Source organism: Staurois parvus, unplaced genomic scaffold (assembly GCF_062004578.1).
Source record: "Staurois parvus isolate SC_StPar_1 unplaced genomic scaffold, SC_StPar_1.0 ptg002935l, whole genome shotgun sequence".
Lineage (NCBI taxonomy): Eukaryota > Metazoa > Chordata > Amphibia > Anura > Ranidae > Staurois > Staurois parvus.
The window spans coordinates 31,986-50,291 of record NW_028320731.1 but is presented as its reverse complement, the minus strand read 5'-3'; the positions used below and the strand labels follow the sequence as shown (position 1 = coordinate 50,291).

Here is an 18,306-nt window from a genome sequence, read left to right as displayed (position 1 = left end):
CAGGTGTAGCGGCTCCTCCCCTTCAGTCTTGCACAGGTGTCCAGGCTCCTCCCCTTCAGTCTTGCACAGGTGTACCTGCTCCTCCCCTTCAGTCCTGCACAGGTGTAGCAGATCCTCCCCACCAGTCTTGCAGAGGTGTACTGGCTCCTCCCCTTCAGTCTTGCACAGGTGTATAGCGGCTCCTCCCCTCCATTTTTGCACAAGTGTAAAGGCTCCTCCCCTTCAGTCTTGCACAGGTGTACTGGCTCCTCCCCTTCAGTCTTGCACAGGCGTAAAAGCTCCTCCCCTTCAGTCTTGCACAGGTGTACCGGCTCCTCCCCTTCAGTCTTGCACAGGTGTAGCGGCCCCTCCCCTTCAGTCTTGCACAGGTGTAGCGGCTCCTCCCTTCCAGTCTTGAACAAGTGTATTGGCTCCTGCCCTTCAGTCTTGCACAGGCGTTCCGGCTCCTCCCCGTCAGTCTTGCACAGGTGTAGCGGCTCCTCCCTTCCAGTCTTGAACAAGTGTATTGGCTCCTGCCCTTTAGTCTTGCACAGGCGTTCCGGCTCCTCCCCTTCAGTCTTGCACAGGTGTAGCGGCTCCTCCCCTTCAGTCTTGCACAGGTGTAGCGGCTCCTCCCCTTCAGTCTTGCACAGGTGTAGCGACTCCTCCCCTTCAGTCTTGCACAGGTGTAGCGACTCCTCCCCTTCAGTCTTGCACAGGTGTACTGGCTCCTCTCCTGGACTGAAACGGGTTCCTCTGATGTCACTGCACACTCTGAGCGTCTCACAATGTGCATTAGAAGCTGCAGCAAGTCATATAGAGCTCCGCCTCATTTCCTGGCAGTAGGATGCCCGGCCTCATCTAGCTCTTTCCTCCCCAGTCTGACTGTCCCTGGCCCTGCCCCTGGCCTGCTTCCATCAGGGCTGAGGTCCCTTGAGAGGAGTACTGAGGCAGTGTGCTATGATGTTTTCAGGAAGTTATGTACAGCATCCTTAACATAAACCTTTTCAATGACACACATAACCAACCATCTCAAACTGTTAATATACTATCCATAATAAAGTCCCAAATTCAAAAATAAAAATTTAAAATTAAAATAAAAATAAAAATTTCTTAAAAAATTATTATTATAATCCTTGCACTTCAATCTTCAAACTGTGAAATGTCCAAATCTTCCCTTCAATCCAAAGAACCTAAAATAAACTAAATATAGTGCATTACCATAATTAAATAAAGTGCTATCCTGCAACCACACAGGTGATATAATACTAAATACGTCACGCCTGTGAGGTGAAAATCAACACACCACTTCACAAGTGGCCCTGTGAAACAGCCACTGCAATGCGTGAAATGCAACACATACACAATAAGTGATTATTAAAAAATTGTGCCAAAATAGGTGCCACCACTCTGCACGTGGGATAATATACAATTACCCTCTTTCTGCTTGCACAACACTCTGAGATTTCCTTTTCCCAGATGAGATTGCTTCCACTGGGAATATACTTTCTTTAGTAGGAGTGCGCAGTAGAATCCTTTCCTCCTGTAGCAATGGGTATCGGGATCCCCGTTCCTCACAGAACAGATGAGGGCAAACTCAGTGGAGTAATAAATAGGTATACATAATTTATTAGCAACTTACATTAACAACAAGTGCCGTCCATCCTCGATAAGTCCGTTATAAGCCGAAAACCACCTTAAAAATGGCCGCGCTGCTTCTTCCGGCCTAGCGTCTGACGTCACGACCCTGACGCGTTTCGTCACTTCCGACTTTTTCACAAGGCTTTTCACATTTTAGAAGCATCTGGAACTGTAATAATGTACAGCATCCTGCTGACCCCTCCCACCAGTCCTGATATGCCTGCATTGCATAGAGAAGAATAGAGACCCAGTGATGACATCACTAGGCATAAAATAACAAATGTAATGAAAATAGAAAAGTTTTATTTAAAAATGTCATTAACATGTTGGGGGGCGGGGGGGAAACCAGAGAAATAAAAAATATAAGCAGATTAAACTTTGGCCGTAATCCAGGCCATGATTGACTTCCTCCTGTCTTCAGAACAGGAATTTCCAGAATGACAAAACCCTGACTGTGCTGTACATGTCTCCATCCATCCATCCAGGCGTCGTGATGCAGAGAGGTCGGACTCCACCTGGTGGATACAGTATATATATATATATGTATGTGTGGATGAAGATAAACAGGCGGAGTTCAGCTCTTTGGACACATCATGATGGTCCCTGTCAGGACTGGGAGTCACCATACCACGGTTCTCGTCCTTTTCATATGGGGCCAATCACATCAATGTTATAAAAATAAAAAATAAAAGGGATCTCATAGCTCAACTACCCAACAACCCTCAGCAGCTGCACCAAGCACTCCCGTCTCTAGAAAAGGAGACATCAGGAGCTTGTGGAGTCAGCTGTGACCTGAAGTTCAGGTCCAGGGCTTCCATCTTTATGGCCACCATGTACACCAACCAAATTCACGACTCATGGAACCACTTCCTGCCCCCATATGAAAGATGTCTGCGAAAACAGTCCTGGGGCCTCCTCTAACAAACATGGTGGAGGACGGGGGGGTGGTCGCATGCATTCACAGTGATGGTGCAAGGCAGCAAACATCCTCAGCTCAGCTCCTCAAGGATGAAATCAACAGTTGACCACTCAGCAAGCTGACTCTCTCCCCCATGTTGGCATGAGGTGGACATGTCCAAAAGGGAATCAGAGGCTGAGAGCCAATGAAAACAGGAAACACCGGCTCCGGGTGATTGGGAGGTGAACCCATCTCAGACACCAGACTCAACTCCTCATTGACCTTGAAGGCCTCACACAGCTCTTCCAGAAGAATAGAAGAAGATGGTGACATGGATGGATGGATGGAGACATGGATGGATGGTAGCATGAATGAAACATGGATGGAGAAATGAATGGATGGAAACAGGAATGGAGACATGGATGGATGGCAATATGAATGGATGGGAACAGGAATGAAGACATGGATGGATGGATGGAGACATGGATGAAGACATGGATGGATGGATGGATGGGGGAGTTTGCTTTGAATAGTGATGCTCTGATGTGATTTTGTTCTGCTTCCAGCTGGCCATACATCAGTAGAATTTCATTTGAACTTTCACCCAGAAATCCTGAAACTTTGTTACAACAATCTTTCTCGCCATGATAGAGTCAGCTAATTTCATGGAATGGAATTCCAGACGTGTGAATTGGGTGTCTCTTGCACCTAGAGCCTGTGATTTTCCATTGATGTGATTTTTCCCCAAACCTACACTCACAACTGAAATGTTCATCGGAGGGCGGTGTCCATCCCGCTCCTTCACATCTTCTCACCTTCATTAACAGACCACCAATTTGATCCCACTAACTGGTAGAAACATTCCAAAAACCAACATTTTTGAAGAAACTTCTACTGGTGTTTGAGGACTGAAGTGACTCCGCAATAGTTGCCGGTTACTCCGGGGTACTGAGTGCTCCTGTAGCCCCTCTTGCCCTAATCAGGACTATTGTTGCCGTTTAGTCCTCGGCCGGGAGGTACTTAGCCCAGATTGTATAGTTCTTCACTTGGTTTTTCCCTCAGCTTAAGCTGGCTTGTGATTTCTCACTGTGGCCAGTAGGTGTCACTGTTACCCCTGGCCATAGTATGAGATTTCACCAACAAGACTGAGTTATGAGTATTTATATTTCCTTCAGCCAATCTAGTAGGTTTATGCCGCTGATGCATACTGGGGGAGGATATAAATATTTGGGACAGGGCATGTGTTCATTCTCTTCCCCTGGGCTTAGGCCTAGGCAGGTACTGCTGGATGGAGCTCTGCTGTTGGGTCCAATAGCCCATGTGGGGCCAAACGTGTGCTGAAGTGGTCCTGAAGCCATCCTGCATGGTCTGGAGGAAGCTGGGCCAAGGAGGAGACCCCAGGAGAGGCCCCTTGCTGGAGAGAGCCAGGAAGAAGGCTGGTCTCTCAGAAGTGCCTGGTGACTCACTTGGAGGACGCACTGAAATTTGGGAATGTGCTTCCAGTGTCGCACGTTCAGCTTAAAGGATATGACACAGTGGAGAGTCTGTGGATGATCTGCTACAGTATTTGGGACCCCTAACCCTCACCTCCTTCACCGTTCTGCGATAAAAAGTGACTGGCGCCCAATATCCTTCCTCGGCCCCCCATGTTAGCCATGGACTCAGCCCTGTGGTGAAATGCTAGCCTGCCCCTGGCCTCTGGAGGTGCTGTCCTACCTTTGGGGTGTCAGAGGGGTGCTACATTCCCCATGGTATCTCTCCAGATGCTCCTCACCATGACCCAGTTCATATTCCCTCAGTTTCTCTATTTCGGATGTATTTGTACCTGGGTACCAGGTTCCACCATCTCTCAGATGTATCCCACCTCCAGGAATACCAAAAGGTTCGGTCTTCTGCAGTATTACGGGTAACAGGGACCCCCCGTAGAAGAAGCTTGAGACATACATCGCACAATGTAGCTTTGTAACTGGAAATCCTTCCACTTATATCTGAATAAAGTATTTTCTCCTTCCTTTTTCTTTACCTTTGGACACTTTGAAGGCTTCCATATAGACGCAGGGGTCTCCAAACCATGGCCCTTAAAGTGTTGAGGAACTGCAAGTCCCATGAGGCCTTGCAAGACTCTGACAGCCACAGACAAGGCTCCCAGAGGCATGATGGGACTTCTAGTACTTCAACAGCTGGAGGGCCATAATTTGGAGACTCCCTATAGAACTCTGCAAACAAGCCAAGCCTGGACAGTATGGCTCTAAGTACTTCACTCTACCATTCTGAAAAACAACTTTGAAGCCACCTTCCATTCCAGGCTGGAAATGAGTCGAGACTTACACGCCCGCTATAAAAATGTGTATTGGTTACCACCCCACTGGCCAAGGTCCCGCCCTCTAATGTCTGCAGAACAGCAAACTGGCTCTTTGTATAGAACATTTAGGGACCCCTGTTCCATGGGCATGTAAACATTTTAGAAGCGTCTGGTCTTCAGTTTTCCGAATCTTAGCAGAAGTAACACTTAATACCCTTCACTACGGTGGTGGTGCGCCTCCACTTGTTGAGCGTAGGTGTAGACCTTCACCCCTTTAATTATGGACTGTAGTGGTTGATTTTCTGTTTGCTGCTTGACTAACAATAACTGGCCATTGGAGATCTGTTCACGTCCCTGACATTACCCAAGTCACTCAGAGACTTCATGTCAAGATGGCACCGTGTCCCTGGAGTTGGGTTGCCACCTCATCCCTTTAAACCCAAACACATATTAATGACACAGGGCTAATTTAATGCAGATAAGGTACTAGGTGAGTTTAATTACCACCTTCATCAGCCACAAAACCTAATATGTGTTCCCTGGAAATGTACCAATACCTGGGGTTACCAAGATGGCACTAGTCTCTGGAAAGTGGACCAATACCTGGGTGTACCAAGATGGCACCAAGTTCCAGGACAGTCGACCAATGCCTGGGTGTACAAAGATGGCACTGAATCCTTGGAAAGTGGACGAATACCTGGGTGTACCAAGATGGCACTGAGTCCCTAGAGAGAGGACCAATATATATATCTGGGGGTACCAGGGTGGCAGTGAGTCCCAGGAGGATGAACAAATACCTGGGTGTACCAAGATGGAACCAAGTCCCAGGACAGTGGACCAATACCTGGGTGTACCGAGTCCCAGGAGGGTGGACAAACACCTGGGAGTGCAAAGATGGCACTGAGTCCCTGGAGCATGGACCAATACCTGGGTGTACCAAGATGGTGCCCAGTCCCAGGACAGTAGACCAATACCTGGGTGTACAAAGATGGCACTAAGTCCCTAGAGAGTGGACCAATATCTGGGTGTACCAAGATGGCACTCAATCCCAGGAGGGTGAACAAATACCTAGGTGTACCAAGATGGTACCAAGTCCCTGGAAAGTGGACCAATACCTGGGTGTACCAAGATGGCACTGAGACCCTGGAGCATGAACCAATACCTGGGTGTACCAAGATGGAACCAAGTCCCTGGAAAGTGGACCAATACCTGGGTGTACCAAGATGGCACCAAGCCCCAGGAAGGTAGACCAATACCTTAGTGTACCAAGATGGCACCGAATCTTAGCACACTGATCGTCATTTGGTTGTATAAAGAGCATGCAGAACCCCTGGAGCGCATACCGATACCTGGGTGTACCAAGATGGCGCGGAGTCTCCGTCGCCAGACAAAATGTTGGGTGTATCAAGATGGTGCCATAACCGTGGAGCACACAAAGGTGTACAAAGATGTCCGCTAGATGTAATTACTTTTCCGGGTAGACAAAGATGGGTGAACGTCCTTCCTTTCCTCCGCATGTCGCCATGGAAACGTCAGCGGTACACGCCGGGCTTGTCTGTCAGGAACTCTCTATGGTCTTCTGACCGGATATCCGGTTTGGTTTTGTGTCTGAGAAGCTCTACCGGCGTGGGGGGCAAAAAAGCGGCAGGTGAGATCTTGAGGGGGCTGTGTGTCCCAGGGAATCCCTTCCCCCCAGTAGTCTGTCCTCTGTGTGTCCCCCAGGGAATCCCTTCCCCCCAGTAGTCTGTCCTGTGTGTGTGTCCCAGGGAATCCCTTCCCCCCAGTATTCTGCCCTCTGTGTCCCCAAGGGAATCCCTTCCCCCCCCAGTTCTCTGTCCTGTGTCCCCCCCCCCCAGGGAATCCCGTCCCCCCCAGGGAATCCCTTCTGCCCAGTACTCTGTCCTGTGTGTCCCCCCACGGAATCCCTTCCCCCCCCCTACTCTGTCCTGTGTGTCCCAGGGAATCCCTTCCCCCCAGTAGTCTGTCCTCTGTGTGTCCCCCAGGGAATCCCTTCCCCCCCAGTTCTCTGTCCTGTGTCCCCCCCCAGGGAATCCTTTCCGCCCAGTATTCTGTCCTGTGTGTCCCCCAGGGAATCCCTTCCCCCCAGTATTCTGTCCTGTGTGTCCCCCAGGGAATCTCTTCCCCCCAGTACTCTGTCCTGTGTCCCCCCCCCAGGGAATCCCTTCCCCCCAGTACTCTGTCCTGTGTCCCCCCCCCAGGGAATCCCTTCCCCCCAGTACTCTGTCCTGTGTGTCCCCCAGGGAATCCCTTCCCCCCAGTACTCTGTCCTGTGTCCCCCCCCAGGGAATCCCTTCCCCCCAGTACTCTGTTCTGTGTGTCCCCCAGGGAATCCCTTCCCCCCAGTATTGTTTCCTCTCGGTGTCTCCCCGGGAATCACCCCCCCCAGTCTGTACATAGTTAGTCTGGCTGAAAAAAGACGCGCGTTTCTGGTGGTGTACATGCATTGTGCTCTCTCTGGACAGGATGTACGCGGTGTACCGGCAGGCCCATCCCCCCACCGGCCTGGAGTTCTCCATGTATTGCAACTTCTTCAATAACACCGAGAAGAACCTGGTGGTGGCCGGAACATCCCAACTCTATGTGTACCGCCTCAACCACCACGCCGAGGTATGTGTGACCACCGGGGCCCCCGGGGTACCAATGCTTACCGGGGAGACAGAGGCTCCTGCCATACTCCTCCTGACTGGGGAGACAGAGGCTCCTGCCGTACTCCTCCTGACTGGGGAGACAGAGGCTCCTGCCGTACTCCTCCTGACTGGGGAGACAGAGGCTCCTGCCGTACTCCTCCTGACTGGGGAGACAGAGGCTCCTGCCGTACTCCTCCTGACTGGGGAGACAGAGGCTCCTGCCGTACTCCTCCTGACTGGGGAGACAGAGGCTCCTGCCGTACTCCTCCTGACTGGGGAGACAGAGGACCCTGCCGTACTCCTCCTGACTGGGGAGACAGAGGACCCTGCCGTCCTCCTCCTGACTGGGGAGACAGAGGCTCCTGCCGTACTCCTCCTGACTGGGGAGACAGAGGACCCTGCCGTCCTCCTCCTGACTGGGGAGACAGAGGCTCCTGCCGTACTCCTCCTGACTGGGGAGACAGAGGCTCCTGCCGTACTCCTCCTGACTGGGGAGACAGAGGCTCCTGCCGTACTCCTCCTGACTGGGGAGACAGAGGCTCCTGCCGTACTCCTCCTGACTGGGGAGACAGAGGCTCCTGCCGTACTCCTCCTGACTGGGGAGACAGAGGCTCCTGCCGTACTCCTCCTGACTGGGGAGACAGAGGCTCCTGCCGTACTCCTCCTGACTGGGGAGACAGAGGCTCCTGCCGTACTCCTCCTGACTGGGGAGACAGAGGCTCCTGCCGTACTCCTCCTGACTGGGGAGACAGAGGCTCCTGCCGTACTCCTCCTGACTGGGGAGACAGAGGCTCCTGCCGTACTCCTCCTGACTGGGGAGACAGAGGCTCCTGCCGTACTCCTCCTGACTGGGGAGACAGAGGCTCCTGCCGTACTCCTCCTGACTGGGGAGACAGAGGCTCCTGCCGTCCTCCTCCTGACTGGGGAGACAGAGGCTCCTGCCGTCCTCCTCCTGACTGGGGAGACAGAGGCTCCTGCCGTCCTCCTCCTGACTGGGGAGACAGAGGACCCTGCCGTCCTCCTCCTGACTGGGGAGACAGAGGACCCTGCCGTCCTCCTCCTGACTGGGGAGACAGAGGACCCTGCCGTCCTCCTCCTGACTGGGGAGACAGAGGACCCTGCCGTCCTCCTCCTGACTGGGGAGACAGAGGCTCCTGCCGTCCTCCTCCTGACTGGGGAGACAGAGGACCCTGCCATACTCCTCCTGACTGGGGAGACAGAGGCTCCTGCCGTCCTCCTCCTGACTGGGGAGACAGAGGCTCCTGCCGTCCTCCTCCTGACTGGGGAGACAGAGGACCCTGCCGTCCTCCTCCTGACTGGGGAGACAGAGGACCCTGCCGTCCTCCTCCTGACTGGGGAGACAGAGGCTCCTGCCGTCCTCCTCCTGACTGGGGAGACAGAGGACCCTGCCGTCCTCCTCCTGACTGGGGAGACAGAGGACCCTGCCGTCCTCCTCCTGACTGGGGAGACAGAGGACCCTGCCGTCCTCCTCCTGACTGGGGAGACAGAGGACCCTGCCGTCCTCCTCCTGACTGGGGAGACAGAGGACCCTGCCGTACTCCTCCTGACTGGGGAGACAGAGGACCCTGCCGTCCTCCTCCTGACCGTGTGTTGGGAATTATGACCCCCATATACTCCAGATTGTGTAGTTGAGTCAGAAGACCCCCCCACATAATTCTGACTTTGTCTTCTTTGTAATTACAGAGCTCATCTAAAGCTGAGAGAGGATCAGGTGACACCGCTGTACCCCATACGTCTTTCCTTCCTGCCTTCCATCCATCCATGCTTCCTTCTTGCCTACCTGCCGTCCATCCATGCTTCCTGCCTGTCTTCCTTCTCTCTCTCTGCTCCCCTTTCCTTCTGATCATCTAAAGCTGAGGGGATCAGTAAATGCTGCCTTCCTTCCTTGCTCTATTCTGTCTTCCTTCCACTTCTCTCCTCTATCTTCCCCCCCCCTTCCCTGGTCTCTCCTCTTATACTGCATATTTTACACAGAGGTCAAAGGTCACAAGGAGAAGTTGGAGTTGATGGCGTCATTCTCATTTTTCGGCAATGTCATGTCTATGGCCAGTGTTCAGTTGGCTGGAGCCAAGAGAGATGCCCTTCTACTGAGCTTCAAGGAGGCCAAGGTTTGTTCCCCATCCTACCATATCACCTGTCAGCCTATCTGATGGGTCGCATTTGTCTGTGGTATGTCCACTGTCTGCCAGATGTCTTCCACCTTTCCCTCACATTGCGCTCCATGATATGTCCACTGTCAGTCTGATGTCTTCCACCCGTCCACCCACATTGGGCTCCATGATACGTCCACTTTTGTGTGATGTCTTCCACCCTTCCACCCACATTTGGCTCCATGATACGTCCACTGTCTGTGATGTCTTCCACCCACATTGGGCTCCATGATACGTTTACTTTTGTGTGATGTCTTCCACCCTTCCACCCACATTGGGCTCCATGATACGTCCACTTTTGTGTGATGTCTTCCACCCTTCCACCCACATTGGGCTCCATGATACGTCCACTGTTGTTTGATGTCTTCCACCCTTCCACCCACATTGGGCTCCATGATACGTCCACTTTTGTGTGATGTCTTCCACCCTTCCACCCACATTTGGCTCCATGATACGTCCACTGTCTGTGATGTCTTCCACCCACATTGGGCTCCATGATACGTCCACTGTCTGTCTGATGTTTTCCACCCTTCCACCCACATTTGGCTCCATGATACGTCCACTGTCTGTGATGTCTTCCACCCACATTGGGCTCCATGATACGTCCACTGTCTGTCTGATGTTTTCCACCCTTCCACCCACATTGGGCTCCATGATACTTCCACTGTCTGTGATGTCTTCCACCTTCCCCACATTGGGCTCCATGATACGTGTGATGTCTTCCACCTTCCCCTACATTGGGCTCCATGATACGTCTGATGTCTTCCACCTTCCCCTACATTGGGCTCCATGATACGTCTGATGTGTTCCACCTTCCCCTACATTGGGCTCCGTGATACGTCCACTGTCTGTCTGATGTCTTCCACCTTCCGCCCACATTGTGCTCCATGACACGGCCAATGTTCTGTGATATCGTCCAGCACCCAACCCCCCCCCCCCCCTTGTGGTTCTTATTTTAAAGTCCTTCACCCCCTCCATTGGGATCCGGGATAGGTTTGCTGTCTGACCCTGGGGTCCATGTTCTACCTGCTGTCAGTCCTAACCCTGGTCTCATGTTTTGTGTGTTGCAGCTGTCGGTGGTGGAATATGACCCGGAAATACACGATCTGAAGACTCTCTCCCTGCATTACTTCGAGGAGCCGGAGCTGCGGGTGGGTGGGAAGTCTCTCGTACTGAACTCAGTCCTGAGGCCGGGTTCTGCTCACTGTGGGGTCCTGACTCTTTGTTTTTGATTGTACATTGTATCCCCGTGTACTTCCTGTAATCTCATCGTATGACACCTCTGTTCACTCCTCTCTGTTATGGACTTATGGTGTCAGAAGGAAAGTGGAAGAAAGCTGAAAAAAATAGTGCTGGGCCCACAGGGTATCCTCACTGGTTGTAAACCCTCCATATCCCCAGTGCAGTCACTGGCCTCGGTTGATACACAGAGATGAAACAAATCCTCCTACATAAGTTGTACCTGTTTATCTGCTGTCTTCTCTCCTACAGCCATTCAAAATGTTGAGTTTATATAGCTTGTCTGAGCTTTCAGAAAGCAGGGGTGGGGAGCTGAAATTACACTCAGTAAGGAGAGCTCTGAGAGCTGATTGGAGGGAAGGGACACACTCCATTCACACAGCACAGAGGAACAGAGCTGAAGATGACAATCACAGGCTGTGTGCTGGAGTTCCCTCTCCTGTCACCTTTTTTCTCTTGATGTCAGGAAAGCTTGTCAGAGGAAGGAGGCAGCAGACAGAAATGACACTTAGAGCTCTGGAACGAGACAAGTACACACTATAGAGGGATATGCTTTGTTCAAGTTTCATGTCTGAGGTTTACAACCATTATTGAGGTCAGTGATCTGGTCTCCGGGAAGGAGCCTTCTACACCCTAGATCAGGGGTAGGCAACCTGAGAGCCGCAGGACTACAAGTTCCATCATGCCTCTGCTGTATAGTCATAGCTGTAACTGTCAGTTTTGTCATCTTTGCAATGCCTCATGGGAAATGTAGTTCCACAACAGCTAGAGAGCCACAGGTTGCCTACCCCTGTCCTAGATGCTCTCTATGGTCTCCTTGGCTTGTACTGTAATGTAAGACTAATAGCAACTGAAGAGTCACACCACTGCTAAGAGTTCCGGATACAACTTTATTCCAAAGTTGGGGGGGACAGCACAAAAAGTAGCCAACGCGTTTCAGGGGTTCAAGAGCGCCGGCTTCATTGGGGCCTGAGAAAACCTGAGGACATCTCCATATCAGTCCAATATCCATACACTGTCGCCTCCTTGGGGTCTTATTTGACCCATTCACGCTGCCGCCTCCCAGCCCTTTAAGGGTTTCAAAAGGCGGGGTTTAGGATCATGTGACTGCCCTGTCACGGCGGTCACATGATCGGGAAAGATCCCGATCGAAAGAGGAGATTGGGACCTTTCCGTGAGTACCGGACATGTGTGCTGGGAGTGCGCAGGGCGAGCGCTCTCAGCACATATGTTTTTTTTTTTTTAATTGAACGCAAATGTATGGCCGCTCAGCGTCTAGGCCCGGATGCCGGTAGGCCGCACACTTGCGTTCGGCCAACGTAAAGAGGTTAAAACCAAACGGCCAGTAGCCTTGGAAGTGCCAAAATGAAAATACTAAAACCTCAGACAAATATGAGAGCGTGAATGCTAAACCCTTTCAGTTCATCGATTGGGTAAAAAAATTATAATACAAATAATATTTATCAAAATGATAAATTCCGGTTACAAGATGGACCTAATGGGGATAAATATATAAAAATGAGTAAAATGTATCTAAAATTGATAATGTGCATAACTCGGGCCATACACTATACAAAGTGATTGTACAATCGCCAGACAATCCCCCCCCCAGCCTTACCGACCTCATGCAAAATGCGGATAAACCCGAAATGTTAGTGCTGGGAAATAAGGGGGGGTCACATGAAATACTTGAGTTCTGCCCTTACTATAGACCCCAGGGTCCCCAGTCATAGGGGGTGCATATACGCATCATCCAACCACACTGAAAGGGTAAAAAATGGTAGCCAATAGAATGAGAGCTTGGGCAGTGCATCAAGTCCCTAGCTCTGAACCCGCCCATGAGCAGTCAGAGCCGGTCAGTCATTGCACTGCACATTACTGTCTGTCTAGCACAGGGAGTGCACTTACAGGAGGAGAGAGGATCGAGATAGCTGCTGCCATATTCTGCTGCTTCTTCTTTGCCCAATCAGCTGGATGGTGTCCTTATTCTTCACCTTGCTGTTCAGTATGGCACAGGGGTCTCCTCTCTGTTGTCCTCCCATCCACCCTGCTAGCTCTGTAGTGTGTGAATTACAGGGGTCACTGATAAGCAGACCACATGCAATCTGATTGTACGATATCCTTTAGATCTGCTAATAGCTTATAAGACTCACTAAGGTCCCATCACTGGAATGGACGGCCTTCGCCCAGTAGACCTGGCAGGTCCTCACCCTCGTACAAGGGGTGTGTGAGGGTGGAATGGTTCCCCGCATCCCCCCGATGGTAAACTCTGGTCAGTCTATGTGACCATATAGTGCTGTCCTCCAGTCTAACCCTTTGTGTGCGTCTCCCGGCTCTCTCTTCACAGGACGGCTTTGTGCACAATGTCCATATTCCCAAAGTTCGGGTGGACCCCAGCGGGCGATGTGCTGTTATGCTGATCTATGGAACCAGACTGGTGGTACTGCCTTTCCGGAGGGATACCCTGGCAGAGGAGCACGAGGGACCGATGTCTGAGGGGTGAGCGTCTGGCGGCGTGAGGGGCGGAGGGGCCTGGCTGCGTGAGGGGCAGAGGGGCCTGGCTGCGTGAGGGGCGGAGGGGCCTGGCTGCGTGAGGGGCGGAGGGGCCTGGCTGCGTGAGGGGCGGAGAAGCGGAGGGGCCTGGCTGCGTGAGGGGCGGAGGGGCCTGGCTGCGTGAGGGGCCTGGCTGCGTGAGGGGCCTGGCGGCGTGAGGGCGGAGGGGCCTGGCTGCGTGAGGGCGGAGGGGCCTGGCTGCGTGAGGGGCCTGGCGGGGTGAGGGCGGAGCGGCCTGGCTGCGTGAGGGGTGGAGGGGCCTGGCTGCGTGAGGGGTGGAGGGGCCTGGCTGCATGAGGGGCCTGGCTGCATGAGGGGCGGAGGGACCTGGCTGCGTGAGAGGCAGAGGGGCCTGGCGGGGTGAGGGGCCTGGCTGCATGAGGGGCGGAGGGGCCTGGCTGCATGAGGGGCGGAGGGGGCCTGGCTGCGTGAGGGGCGGAGGGGCCTGGCTGCGTGAGGGGGGAGCAACTTACAGCAGTAAACATCAGCAATGGACAGTGGTGTGTATGGGTGGGTTATGGGGTTTGCATTGCCATTGGTTGCTGTGGCATGTTGCCCAGTATGTAGCACAGTGGCGAATAGAAGCCGTGGACTGTGGTGTGTGTAGGCGGGAGTTATAAGATGTGCAATCCCATTGGTTGCTGTGGTCCGGGGGGGGCTCTGTGTGGGAGGAGATATAGCAGTATACAGATCAGTGATTGAATCATTCTCATTGGTTGCTGTGGCCTGGGGGGGGGTCAGCTCTGTGTGGGAGAAGATATAGCGGTATGTAGATCGGTGATTGAACCTTTCCCATTGGTTGCTGTGGCCCGGGGGGGGTCAGCTCTGTGTGGGAGGGGATATAGCAGTATACAGATCAGTGATTGAACCATTCCCATTGGTTGCTGTGGCCCGGGGGGGTCAGCTCTGTGTGGGAGGAGATATAGCAGCATACAGATGGGTAATCCAGGCCGTCTCTCATCCCTGCAGGCAGAAGTCCAGCTTTCTTCCCAGCTACATCATCGACGTCCGGGAATTAGATGAGAAGCTGCTGAACATTATCGACCTCCAGTTCCTGCACGGGTACTACGAACCGACCCTCCTCATCCTCTTCGAGCCAAACCAGACGTGGCCGGGGTAGGTGACCGATTCCTGTGTCCCAACCCCCCCCCCCCCTCCGCCATGGTCTGTGCGCAGAGCCCATTGAAGGTTTACGTGTCCCGTGTCTCTTCACAGACGTGTCGCCGTACGCCAGGACACGTGCAGTATTGTCGCCATCTCTCTGAACATCCTCCAGAAGGTCCATCCTGTCATCTGGTCCCTCTCCAGCTTACCGTTTGACTGTACCCAGGCGCTGGCTGTCCCCAAACCCATCGGTAAGTGATTGGACGAGCACCATGTATTGAAGTGTCAATACCACCCCTCCCCCCACCCCAGAAAAGCCAACCGCACACATAGTCTCTGCAATACATTCTGTATAACTTTCTGCATCTTTTTGGTTTTTTTTCATTACATTGAATTATATGAAGTAACTGTTGATCCTGCCAGTAACTTCCTCTTGTTATGCAGGCCATAGATGGGTTGAAAACCAGCTGTTTTAAAAAAAAAAAAAAAGAAAAATCGGTCGTTTAATAGGCCGACGTTACCAACAACGGTAAAAAAAAATCGGCCGATTTTCGTCCCGTCTACGGCCGGCATTTAATTACTTCTGTCCCTGCAGAGAGCTCCGCTATTTTATTTGACATGAAAAAGTATTGCGGTTGCAACAATGTATCCATTTCGGATACAGATGGTTTTATTCAGATACAAATAGATACAAATAGATACATTGTTGCAACCGCAATACTTTTTCATGTCAAATATAATAGCGGACTGGAATTCTTCTTCTTTCTCTTTCTTTTTTTCTTCTGCTTCTTCTTTTTCCTCTTCTTTTCTTCTTTTTCTTTACTTCTTCTTTTTCTTTTACTTCTTCTTTTTCTTTTTCATCTTCTTTTCTTCTTTTTCATCTTCTTTTTTATCTTCTTTTTTTTCTTCTGCTTCTTCTTATTCTTCTTTTGCTTCTTTTTCTTTTTCATCTTTTTCTTCTTCTTTTTTTTCTTTTTTTCTTTTACTTTTTCTTTTCTTTCTTTTTCTTTTCTTCTTTTTCTTCTTTTTCTTCTTCTTCCAGGTCACGGCTCATGCGTAGATTTTTTATTGGTAAAACGATCGGCCGATTTGCCCATCATTGCCGGGAAAATCGGCTGATTTTTTTTCACCAATAAAAAAAGTGCCAAAACCCCGAAAAACAGCCGACCAATTAACCCACTAACAGTGCGAAAATCGGCCGATTTTGGACCTGTCTATGGCCTGCATTAGTGGCAGTAAATAAAAATAATGCATCTATGGCTTGCTCTTCCCTCTGATCCGCGTAGGCGGGATCAGTGTGCCTTACCATAAATTGCAGTGGTAGGAGGAGCCGCTGTCAATCAAACACTGCTTACATGCCCCATCAGGTGGTGAGGCTGGGATCCTGACAGGGAGGGAAAGGGTGTTTGCTAGCGGCCCCTCCTGATATTTCAATGCATGGCGGGGAGGCTGGGCTCCTCCACCGCGTGGCCCGTTCTGATCAGGGAAAGTGCAAGGCAGTCACGTGACCCGGGGCATGGAATAGAGGTATATAGGAGTATATTTTACATTGTTCTCTGGAAATTCCCAGTCCCTAGATTTGTGAAGACAGCATTTGTATTGACATGGCTTTGATGGCTCTTCTCTCCACAGGTGGGGTTGTGATCTTCGCTGTGAACTCTCTGCTGTATCTGAACCAAAGTGTTCCCCCCTATGGAGTGTCACTCAACAGTCTGACCAATGGGACCACCTCCTTTCCTCTCAGTATGTCCCACCCCCCTGCCATCCATCCAGTCGTGTGTGTGTGTGTGTGTGTGCGTGCGTGTGTGCGCGTGCGTGCGTGCGTCCTGCATTGCAGAGCTGATTGGGACTGTGTGGTCCTCCCATGTACATGTCCCTCTCACCTCCTCCCTGTCCTGTGTATGTGTGTGCTGCATTGCAGAACTGTTCCTGACTTGTGGTCCTGCCATCTATATGTCCCCCAACCTTTCCCTTGTCTTGTGTACACGATATTGCCCCAAGTATTGGGCTGCTGCCCTTCCCACGCACATGACCTTTAATGGCCCCCCAGTCTTAGTCTGTAGGGTTCAATATTGAGTTGGCCCCGCCCTTCCCACACACATGACCTTTAATGGCCCCCCAGTCTTAGTCCATAGGGTTCAATATGGAGTTGGCCCCGCCCTTCCCACACACATGACCTTTAATGGCCCCCCAGTCTTAGTCCATAGGGTTCAATATGGAGTTGGCCCCACCCTTTCCACACACATGATCTTTAATGGCCCCCCAGTCTTAGTCCATAGGGTTCAATATGGAGTTGGCCCCACCCTTCCCACACACATGATCTTTAATGGCCCCCCAGTCTTAGTCCATAGGGTTCAATATGGAGTTGGCCCTGCCCTTCCCACACACATGACCTTTAATGGCCCCCCAGTCTTAGTCCATAGGGTTCAATATTGAGTTGGCCCCGCCCTTCCCACACACACATGACCTTTAATGGCCCCCCAGTCTTAGTCCATAGGGTTCAATATTGAGTTGGCCCCGCCCTTCCCACACACATGACCTTTAATGGCCTCCCAGTCTTAGTCCGCAGGGTTCAATATTGAGTTGGCTCCGCCCTTTCCACGCACATGACCTTTAATGGCCCCCCAGTCTTAGTCCGTAGGGTTCAATATTGAGTTGGCCCCGCCCTTTGCAGCTATAACAGCTTCAACTCTTCTGGGAAGGCCGTCCACAAGGTTTAGGAGGGTGTCTATGGGAAGGTTGGACCATTCTTCCAGAAGCACATTTGTCAGGTCAGGCACTGATGTCGGGGGAGGAGGCCTGGCTCGCAGTCTCCGCTCTAATTCATCCCAAAGGTGTTCTATGGGGTTGAGGTCAGGACTCTGTGCAGGACAGTCAAGTTCCTCCACCCCAAACTGGCTCCTCCATGTCTTTATGGACCTTGCTTTGTGCACTGGTGGGCAGTCATGTTGGAACAGGAAGGGGCCATCCCCAAACTCCTCCCACAAAGTTGGGCGCATGAAATTGTCCAAAATGTCGCCTTAAGAGTTCCCTTCACTGGAACTAGGGGGCCAAGCCCAACCCCTGAAAAACAACCCCACACACACAAACCCCCCCTCCACCAAACATTACACTTGGCACAATGCAGTCAGGCAAGTACCGTTCTCCTGGCAACCGCCAAACCCAGACATGTCCATCGGATTGCCAGACAGAGAAGCGTGATTGATCACTCCAGAGAACACGTCTCCTCTGCTCTAGAGTCCAGTGGCGGCATGCTTTACACCACGGCATCCGGCGCTTTGCATTGCACTTGGTGATGGAAGGCTTGGATGCAGCTGCTCGGCCATGGAAACGCACTGTTGTTGGGCTCATCTGAAGGCCACACCAAGTTTGGAAGTCTTTAACTATTGACTCTGCAGACAGTTGGTGACTTCTGCGCACTGTGCGCTTCAGCATGCGCTGACCCCGCCCTGTCATGTGACGTGGCCTACCACTTGGTGACTGAGTGGCTGTTGTTCCCAGTTGCTTCCACTTTGTTATAATCCCACTAACAGTTGAGCGTGGAATATTTAGTAGCCAGGAAATGTCACGGATGGACTTATTGCCCAGGTGGCCACCTATCACGGGACCACGCTTGGAGTCACTGAGCTCCTGAGAGCGACCCATTCTTTCACCAATGTTTGTAGAAGCCGTCTGCATGCCTAGGGGCTTGATTGTATACACCTGTGTTCATGGAGGGGATTGGAACACCTGAATCACATGATATGGAGGGGATTGGAACACCTGAATCAC

The 18,306-nt window shown here is 51.8% G+C and overlaps 1 protein-coding gene across 1 annotated transcript in view; it reads left to right on the top strand.

Annotated features, from left to right (window-relative positions):
- The first annotated feature begins 6,352 nt into the window (after positions 1-6,352).
- Positions 6,353-18,306, top strand: part of LOC149428906 (cleavage and polyadenylation specificity factor subunit 1-like) — a 41,687-nt gene continuing 29,733 nt past the window's right edge. Inside the window, exons 1-9 of the mRNA XM_089666954.1 lie at positions 6,353-6,468; positions 7,304-7,448; positions 9,173-9,200; positions 9,464-9,597; positions 10,710-10,790; positions 13,226-13,377; positions 14,401-14,547; positions 14,647-14,786; positions 16,168-16,278. Coding sequence (XP_089523080.1) covers positions 7,305-7,448; positions 9,173-9,200; positions 9,464-9,597; positions 10,710-10,790; positions 13,226-13,377; positions 14,401-14,547; positions 14,647-14,786; positions 16,168-16,278 — 937 coding nt within the window. The 5' untranslated portion in view covers positions 6,353-6,468; position 7,304. The remainder of the gene's footprint in view (positions 6,469-7,303; positions 7,449-9,172; positions 9,201-9,463; positions 9,598-10,709; positions 10,791-13,225; positions 13,378-14,400; positions 14,548-14,646; positions 14,787-16,167; positions 16,279-18,306) is intronic.